Source organism: Tupaia chinensis, unplaced genomic scaffold (assembly GCF_000334495.1).
Source record: "Tupaia chinensis unplaced genomic scaffold, TupChi_1.0 Scaffold000159_1, whole genome shotgun sequence".
Lineage (NCBI taxonomy): Eukaryota > Metazoa > Chordata > Mammalia > Scandentia > Tupaiidae > Tupaia > Tupaia belangeri.
In genome coordinates this window covers 7805697-7814885 of record NW_006159630.1, presented here as the reverse complement: position 1 = coordinate 7814885, position 9189 = coordinate 7805697, and the positions used below count along the sequence as shown (strand labels likewise).

General features: G+C 59.8%; 1 protein-coding gene across 1 annotated transcript in view; it reads left to right on the top strand.

The window, feature by feature from the left end:
* Positions 1-9183, top strand: part of TTYH2 (tweety family member 2) — a 39451-nt gene extending 30268 nt beyond the window's left edge. Inside the window, 9 exon segments of the mRNA XM_014586680.1 lie at positions 2617-2686; positions 2889-2944; positions 3473-3565; positions 3783-3836; positions 3838-3900; positions 5187-5329; positions 5935-6120; positions 6503-6581; positions 8456-9183. Of these exon segments, the coding sequence (XP_014442166.1) occupies positions 2617-2686; positions 2889-2944; positions 3473-3565; positions 3783-3836; positions 3838-3900; positions 5187-5329; positions 5935-6120; positions 6503-6581; positions 8456-8536 (825 nt within the window). The 3' untranslated portion in view covers positions 8537-9183.
* Positions 9184-9189: the final 6 nt, after the last annotated feature.

Genomic DNA, 9189 nt, shown 5'->3' with positions numbered 1-9189 from the left:
GCCCCCGCCACCCCCCTGCCGCCCTGCTGGGCTCCAGGTCCACCGCCTGTCCTCTCCCTCCCTCCTCTCCTTCGCCACCACGTGAACACAACCCGTACATACATGTGTGGACACACGCACACGCATCCACATGCTCACACAGCCCGTGCACACATGTGTGGACACACATGCGCACACACACCCACATGCTCACACAGGCAGTCTTCGTGAATAGAAGAGTCAGCTCCTCACTGAGTTCCACACCCCAAGCCACCCTTACACCCGCCCCAGGAGATGTGGGCTCAGAGTCCGGGTGGGGGAGCTGAGGGTCTGAGGAGCAGGCCTGGCCTGGAGGGAAAGGACCGGGAGGCCGCGTCACTGGGGAAGCCTTGCACGGGGGCCTGCTGCCTTCTCCCTCCCTGGATTCCAGGCTTCTTGGGGGTGACCCAAACCAAGTTGGTGGCCTCACTCCCCCTGCTTCCCAAGACCCCCCCCCATCCCTGCTGGGCCTGGCTGCCTCTCCCGGGGCCCACCCAGGCCTGCAGCCACCAGGGTTCTGAGTACTGCTGCAGGCGCATGTATCATGTGAGTGGTTCATTCACAGCTGTGCTCCCAGGGCCCCGAGCACACGGCTGAGTGAGTCCTAGGGGAGCTCTGCAGGCCAAGGATGCGTGTTACCCCCCAGCCCCCCATGCGTGTCTAGCCCCAGTGCCTCTGTCCCGAGCCTGTGCCATGCCTGGTTCCTAGTACATATTTGACAATTGACAAATACCCGCATCTCAGTGAGCCAGAGAGCAGCGCTTCTGCCTGGGGAGCATGCGCCGGAGGAGGGACCCCGGGAGCAGGTCAGAGGCTGGAGCTCCTCCAGGCTGCTCTGGTAGGCAGAGCCTCCCTTCACCCTGATCGGATGGGCCTGGCTCCAAGAAGAGCACCCTGGCCCACGGCCTATGCCTGTTCCCACCCAGCCGCATGGGTACTCGTGGTCACCAGCCAAGCCGTGCTGTGGGTCTCAGCCCCACACCTGTCAGTGGCAGAGCCTAAAGCAGTGTCCCCCATCTCAGCAGGCGAGGGCCTGGACACAGAGGCTTGGGAGGGTTCTGCATTAGCCAAGTTCTTCAGGGTCCAGGGAGCCTCCATAGATTGACCACCAGTGTGTAGGACAGAAACTGAGCGATGAGCTAATGACGCCGTGGGGCAAAGAGTTCCCTGACACAGCCTGCCACTGCCCTGGGCTCAGCTTCACCCTCCTCCAGAGAGCCTACCCCAGGAAGCATTTGGAATAAGAGTATGAGGGGCGGGGTGGGGGGGAGACCAGCAGTTAGCATAATGGCTGTGTCGCTGGACTCCCATGTAGTCGGCCACGGTTCGAGTCCTGGACCCGATGGCTTAAACTCATGCCAGGCACATGTGCGTGCGTGCCCAAGATCCCAAGAGGAGAATGGAGGAGAAGGGACTGTGGCGTGGCCATCCCTGCCCGCCCTCCCGGGGTGGTCATTTTTCACTTTGTCTCTCTCTCTCTGTCTTTCTGGTGAGTGCATGCACCCTATAGCAAAAACCTCTCCAAAAAAATAGAAAGAGTACGGGTGGAAGCCCAGTGGCAGCATGGTAGTTAAGGTGTCTAGGTCCCACATGGCCAGCTGTGCAGTTCAAGTCCCAGACCTGGAGGCTTAAAACACTCCTGACGTGTGTGTATGCATTCCCAAAGTCCCGAGAGGAGAAATGGGGGAGAAGGGATTGTGGCGTGACCATCTCCCATGAGCAAGCTTTCTCACTTTCCCTCTGTCTCTAACAAGCACACATGTTCTTTTTTGTTCTTTTTTTTTTTTTAAGAACAATTTTATTCATATTTATTTATTTATTTTAATTTGACCAAAAGGGGGTAGCGTGAGAGAGAGAGAGATGGAAAGTAAGAAAGCAAGCCGCCGGGTCCAGGACTCAAACAGCATTCGGCCACATGGGAGTCCAGCCCCCTTAGCCACCACACCACCTGCCGGCCCCCAAGCACACGTGTTCTTTAGCAAATTTTAAGAAGAGAAAGGGAAGAAGTACAGGAGGGGTATCCCTTAGCAAAATGCTTAGGACCGGAAGTGTTTCAGATTGTTTAAATATTTGCATGGACATACGGAGGTACCTTGGGCCTGGGACCAAAGTCTCAACGTCAAGTTCATTTATGTCTCATACACACCTTACCCACATTGCCTGCAGGTGACTTTAAGCAGTACTTTTCATAAGTTTGTAAATGAAGCAAAGCTTATACACATTCAGCCACCAGGCAGCAAAGTGAAATTTCCTCTAATGGCATCGCAGTGGCACTCGGAGCATTTTGGAATTTCGAGTTTTCAGATTAGAGATTCTCAACCTGTAAGAGCTAACGTTCTCCCACCAAGGTCCCTTTCTGGCCACGCCCCATATGTTAATTCCTAAGGTAAGCAGACTTATTTCCATGTGGCAGATGAGGCAACCCAGGCCCAGAAAGAATAAATAGGGCTGGGAAGGGGCAGAGCCAGGATTCGAACTCAGGAGGCTGGCTCCCAACTCTGTCCTTTGCCATGGGGAGATGTGGCCAGAGTAGCAGGTGCCTGGCTCCTGGTCCCTGGTGCCTGACCCCTCCACCCCCTTGCTCTCTCCCTGCCGCAGGGCACCAGTGACTTCTGCGTGGCTCCTGACACCTTCATCCTGAACCTCACGCAGGGCCAGATCAGCACAGGTAAGGTGCTCGGGCCAGGCCCACATGGCCACTCAGACTGTGCCCCCAACTTCAGTCCAGCTGGACAGACGCCTGGGCCATTTCCTAGAACCGCCTCCTTTGGGAGTTCAGGGACAGGCAGGAAGGCCTGGCATGGCCTCTGAGGACAGTAGAGGGTGTGATCCTTCATGATCTGCCTGACACCGTTGCCGTTGCCTTGCAGAGGTGACCCACTACTACCTGTACTGCAGTCAGAGTGCAAGCAGCCCCTTCCAGCAGGTACAGCCCACCCCAGCCGCCCTCCCCTGCCTGTACCTCTCCATAGCTCCCTCATTCCCTACCCCACTCCCCTAACCCCTCCAGGAAGGTGGGGGTGGCCAGGCAGTTCGTTGCTTCACCATGGTCCCCCATTTAGCCTCTGCTGTCAAGGGGGGGCAGCTGGTCATCTGGGTGTGCTGGATCACGTTCCTCATGGGTGAATAGGTGTGCACCTTGCACGTGGAGCTGGTGAGCATGCAGATGTTGTGCAGAAGGCCTGGGATGAGGCCCGAGCGTCTGCTTGTCTCAGCCTGCTAGGCTGCAGGTCTGAGGGTCCCATCTGGATTGCAGGAAGCAAGGGAACCTTGTACCCTTCAAGAACCAGTTTTGGGGGAAACCTTCCTGCAAGTGGGGAAGACCACGGTCAGGGATGCGCCTGTGCAGCTGCAGCTGGTGGGACAGGGGTGCTACAGGAGAACAGATCCCTCGGTGCCCGTGGGGCCTCGGGATTGAGCGTCACGGTGGGCTGTGGTCTCTCTCCTCGCCCAGGCCCTGACCACCTTCCAGCGCTCGCTGACCACCATGCAGATCCAGGTCACAGGGCTGCTGCAGGTGGCCCTGCCCCTCTACCCCACAGCTGAGGTAAGGAGGCCACTCCCACAGAGCTGTGCTGCAAGGGAGGCCCTGGAACAGTCCTGCCCCACCCCTACCCAAGCCCAGGGCTGGGCTGTGCCATTGGCTCCTACAGGCCCTCGAGGCAGCTCTAAGGATCCCTTTGCCCAAGCTGCTGTTGCTGTTTTTGAGGCCAGTCCTCCCATGCTGTGGCTCAGCTTCTGCCTCTGTCTCCCTCCTGCTTCAGAGAGATCTGCTTGGAATCCAGGTCCTGCTGTCGCCTGTGAATCCAGTTCCTGCGGAACGCATCGGAGTCCAACCTGCACCAGCTGACAGCTCTGTTAGACTGCCGAGGCCTGTACAAGGTTCTCTGGGTGGCCTGGGGGTGCATGAGGGTGTGGCGGCATCTCAGCAGGCCACCTCTTCCCAGAGAGAAGCCAGGAGAGGCCTGGGCTTGCTGAGGTCTGGGACCAGGGGAGGGAGAGGAGGGGCCTGGCTCCTTCTCTCCAGTAGCTGAGACAGAGAGGTTCAGTAAAAGGCACCAGGGATCAGGGACCAGAGGATTGGATTGGGTTAACTCTTGAACACTGGGGGGCCCTGACCGTTATAGAGAAGGCTGCTCCCCATGGTCCAGACACCCAGCCATCTGGTCAACCCATCTGTCTTCCCCAGTTGCCAATGGCTGTCCCAGTCTCATTGCCGGGGCCGTCTTCCCAGGAACACGGCATGTCAGACACAGTGATGCAGGAACACGCCGGGCATGTGTGCACACAGTGAGCCGGTGCGTGTCCCTAGCTTCCACGTTCCACGTGATTCAGAGCCGGCTGTCATTTATTAAGTGCCCATTTCTGTGCTCAGCCCCGCTGTGCACTGTGCAGTGTGTTATCTGGCCCCTGTGCTGTGTAGTGAGATGCGTGTTATTTCACGGGGCATGTTCTAGGTGAGGAACGTGTGTGCGGATGGACAGATCTATACCGTCTGACTTCAGAGCCAACAACATGGGGTCCCTCAGCAATCCTAGCAACTACACCCCGACTCGACCTTGTCCCCCGCTGCCCTGTCCCCCGAGCACCACCTGCTCCCTGGGAGGCGACGGCCTCCTCCGCTTCCTCTTGCCCTTTCACCACCTTTGACCTTTCACACATAGCAGCTGGAGCTGTCCTTTAGAAAAATGAACTGGACCCCACCTCCTCCGTCCCTGAATGCTCTGCTCTGACGTCATCTGATCACCTTATGGGCAAATCCAGGCTCCTCTCCTGCCCTGAACAACCCAGCGCCACCCAGCCCCATCTGACGCCCTCCCCTGCTCGCCGTTTTTCTCTTTCCTGAGCATATCAGCGTGTCCCCTTTGCCCATCTTCTGAAGGCAACTCCTTGCCATCCCGGCTTCAGCCTAAATCCTCTTGTCTCTGGCTCCCCCACCTTGCAGGCTGGTCTGTCCTGTTCCGAGCCAGCCCTCCGGTGCCTGGCACCCAGTAGGTACTCAGCAAGTGTGTGCAGTGAACCCCAGGAGCCCCGTAGTATGGACTCTTAATGACAATATCAGATGCTAAGAAAGAGGAGTGACCAGGAGGTCCCAGATCCAGGCTGGGGGAGAAGAACTTGGACCCCTGCCTTGCCCTTCTCCAACGGCGTGTGCCCTTCTGCCCCAGGACTACCTGGACGCCCTGACTGGCGTCTGCTACGACGGCATTGAGGGCTTGCTCTACCTCGGCCTCTTCTCCCTCCTGGCCGCCCTGGCCTTCTCCACCATGATCTGCGCGGGTCCACGGGCCTGGAAGCACTGTGCCAGCAGGTGGGCTGCCTGGTGAGCTGGGGGCCCCCTGGGGGCGGGGAGGCCCTGCCGTGGGACTGAGCCGAGCGCCAGTGACCGGTGACCAAGAGGGCAGCAGGGGCACAGGCATTCAGCACCAGCAAGCTGGCTGGGCTTCTCCAGGAAAGTCCAGATACCCCCAGAAGGAGGTTCCAGGGGCCTAGGGTGCTGACTGGACTTTGCAGTGTGGAATGATGGGAGTTTCTGGTGCTGGGAGGGGTGCCCCGGGAATACCGAGAAGAAAAATGGTATCACTGTTATCGGGAACCTACAGTCTCACTGAGGAGCTGGACGGGGCAAGGCTTCTGCACCTCGTGAGTAAGTTAGACAAGAGGCAGCACAGTAGGGAGGACCTGTGTGCATAGTTAGCATAGTGGGCTGTCTGGAAGAGGCAGACGTGAAGTAGGGACTGGCGTGGAGTGATCCGTGTGAGCTGGGACTGAGGACCAGGCATCAGAGCAGTCTCCAGTAGAGACACTTCTGGCCAGAGGAGCGTCTGGGAGGAAACACGGAAGCAGAAGAGGCCCAGCTGCCCTGGAGCCTCCCGAACCCTCGCAGCTGGCCAAGTTCTCCATGTTGTGTTCTAGGGACAGAAACTACGATGACATCGATGACGGTGACCCCTTTAACCCCCAAGCCCGGCGCATCGCGGCCCACAATCCCCCCAGGGGGCAACTTCACAGCTTCTGCAGCTACAGCAGTGGGCTGGGCAGCCAGACCAGCCTGCACCCCCCGGCCCAGACCATCTCCAACGCCCCTGTCTCCGAGTACATGTACGGGGGAGTTGGGGGTGCCGAGCCCCACACACGCACATCCGGCTGGGGTGGCCCAACACTTCCTAGTCCTGTGGGGGAGCTGGGTCCGTGGGAGTGGGTTTGGTCCACAGAACCAGGCGGGGGAGGGAAGGTGGCAGCTGCCAGCTGTGGTAGCCATGGGAGGCTCAGGGAGCATCCTGTCCCCCTCCATACCCACCCATACTGGAGGGAACCTGCTGGAGGGCTCAGGCCAGTTCTCCAGGCCTCCTGGGTGCTCTGGCCTTCTCTTCCCACCCACACTGCCCGCTCCCCAGTGCTCACCCAGGGACCCTCCCGTAGAAGTGTGTGCACGTGCGTGCCCACACACTGTCCCCTCTGAGCTGTCCTCTCGGCCCCACAGGAACCAAGCCGTGCTGTTCGGTGGGAACCCACGCTACGAGAACGTGCCGCTCATCGGGAGAGGCTCCCCACCACCCACGGTAATGCGCTACAGGGTGGCTCTGCTCTGCCCTGGGCAGAAAGGCAAAACCAGGCCAGCCAGTGGCAGCTGGGTCCCACATGGCCAACGTGTGGTTCAAGTCCCAAACCTGGCAGCTTGGAAAACACGGGGCACGTGTGCGTGCCTGCCCCTAATCCCGAGAGGAAATGCAGGAGGAGAGATGGCAGCGTGGCCATCCCCCCGGGGGTGGGTGCTTTCTCCCTCTCTCTGTCTCTCTCCGGTGAGTGCACATGCCCTACAGCAAACATTTTTAAAAAGGCCAACCTCCTGCCCACCAGTGCATCTGCTCCACAGAGGAAGAAAAGAATGAACCCGATTTGTTTCTGAAGCATTAAACCAGCCTGTCATGCGTGTGGCAGGATTATTCGCTACAGAGACCGCAGAGACAGATCGCGCCCTTTGCTCTAGGCCGCAGGCACACCCCCTGGCATACCCGCCCCGCAGATCTGGAGCTCTGTGCGGCAGTGTGGTGTCTGTGTATAACCCGCGCAGCTCCCGCCATGTGCTCCAAGCTGTGTGTGGGTGACTTACACACCTGACGCAGCGTCACTGCTGTGGAATACTTGTAATCCTGCAGTGTCAGAGAGCCACGGCAGGAAGAGAAGTCCATGGTAAAGATGCGACATCGCAGGCCTAACACACGGTGCCCCCGGGAACGGGACACGGTCGAATCCGCAGACGTGAAACCCGCAGATGAGGGGTGCTAACTGTTGCCTTGAGGGGAGGGCCTCGTACTCCACATACGGCGTCACCTGGGGCTTGTTGACACGCCACGGCTGGGCCCAGAGCTTTGCATTTCTGACAGGTGCCCAGGCGAGGCTGACGCAGCCTGCTGGTCTGGAAACCACACGAGGCTGAGGCCGGCTTCCTCGGTCTCGGCTGTTGATGGGAACCATCGTTCTCAGTGGGGGGCCCTCGCGGCACCGTATCCCTGGCCTCCACCCGCGAGATGCCAGTAGCGTCCCACCCCATGTGACCACCAGAATGCCCCAGTATTGTCACAGTCCCTGAGAGACAGAACTGGCCCTGGGTGAGACCCACTGGGTGGAAGGGACTCCCCTTCCCCACCCCAGGTAGAAGATTCAGTTTCCTCTTTAACACGAACGGCCTGGACCCTGCGACTTCCCTGGCAGCTCACCACAGGGGCAGGCTCTCAGGCACTGGCAGGGGCCCCCGCGGCTGGCGTAAGGAGCCGAGCGGCAGGACCGAGATCTCTGAGCTCCCGCTTCGCGCCAGGCCCCTGCTTCGCCCCGGCTGCGCATTCAAATCGCCTGAAGGGCTCTAAAAATGCAGGTCCCCTTTTAAAATGCTTCATGTGTCACGTGCATTTTGCCTCATTGAAAAAATAGACCGGGTGCAGGGACGTAGGGCCCCGTGTCGGGGCCTCCCCCGCCCTGCGCTATGCCAGCCTTTCCGTGTGAGCCGAGCCTTTCTAGCCCACTTGCAGTTGGGGAAACTGAGGCTAGGAGAGGTTGGAGAACTCGGCTGAGGCCACAGGGTGAGTAGCTGCATAACTGGGGCTGGGCCTGCGCCCTCTGCCTGTCCCCAAGGTGAGGTGACCATGGGCTTGGGGAGGTCGCAGGAGTAGGTGCAGTGGAGGAGGGTGGTCCGTGTTGCATCCTGTGTTGGAGGCCGGGAGCCGGATGTCCGAGGACCCGGGGCTGGAAGCGTCGCCACATGCCACTCGGTGTCCACAGTCGCCCCCACACATACCTTGTGGAAGAGCCTGGGCCCCCTGCTGCCGTGTGGACCTGCCGTCCCTCTTGGAGAAGCTGCAGCCCCTCGGCCAGGGCGGTGTGCGGTTTACGTGGTAGCGCGGGTGGCGCTCTGACTGTCCCTGTCCTGTCTCCACAGTACTCTCCCAGCATGAGGGCCACCTACCTGTCCGTGGCGGACGAGCCCCTGAGGCACTACGGGAACGACTTTCCAGGCTAGTGGGCTCCAGGAGCTCTGCCTCCTCCTGGTTTCCAGTCCCTGCGAACATGAACTACGCTCTTCACCAGGAACCAAAGGCCTCGGAGGCTGGCAGTCTCAAAGCCCTGGCCGGCAGGAAGGCCACGCTGGGCCCGCCTCCCTCCACTGCCCTGCCTCCTCGCCAGGAGAAACTCCCCCACGGGCTTGGCTGACTCAGGGGCGCGACCCTGAGTGGCCACCCGGGGCAGCTCACTCCTAACTCCCATGCTCACAGGTGGCAGTGGAGTGAGGAGGGGGCCGGGTGATGCTCTGCGGTCCTGGGAGCTGTGAGCTCTGGCCCCACTGCCAGGACCACGCCTCTCCTTACTGGGGCCCTAGCCTGGGTGGCCACTCTGAGTCACCCATCCTCTGCGCCCTGTAGGTCGCAGGGAAGGCTGATTAGGAGATGCTTTGGAGGGAGGTGGTGTCCCTGATGAGACCAGAACACTGTCCAGATCAGAGTTCCCTGGGGGCCACAGAGACCCTGAAGTGGGGGGATGTGGGTGGAAGCTGTGGCGGGCCTGTCTAACCCCTGCCAGCCCCCACCACTCTAGAACCGAAGCTGTGAGTCCATTAGCTGCAAGCCCGTCAGTCTCAGGTACTAACAGACGCTCCGAAAGCGACTTTAACTCTTT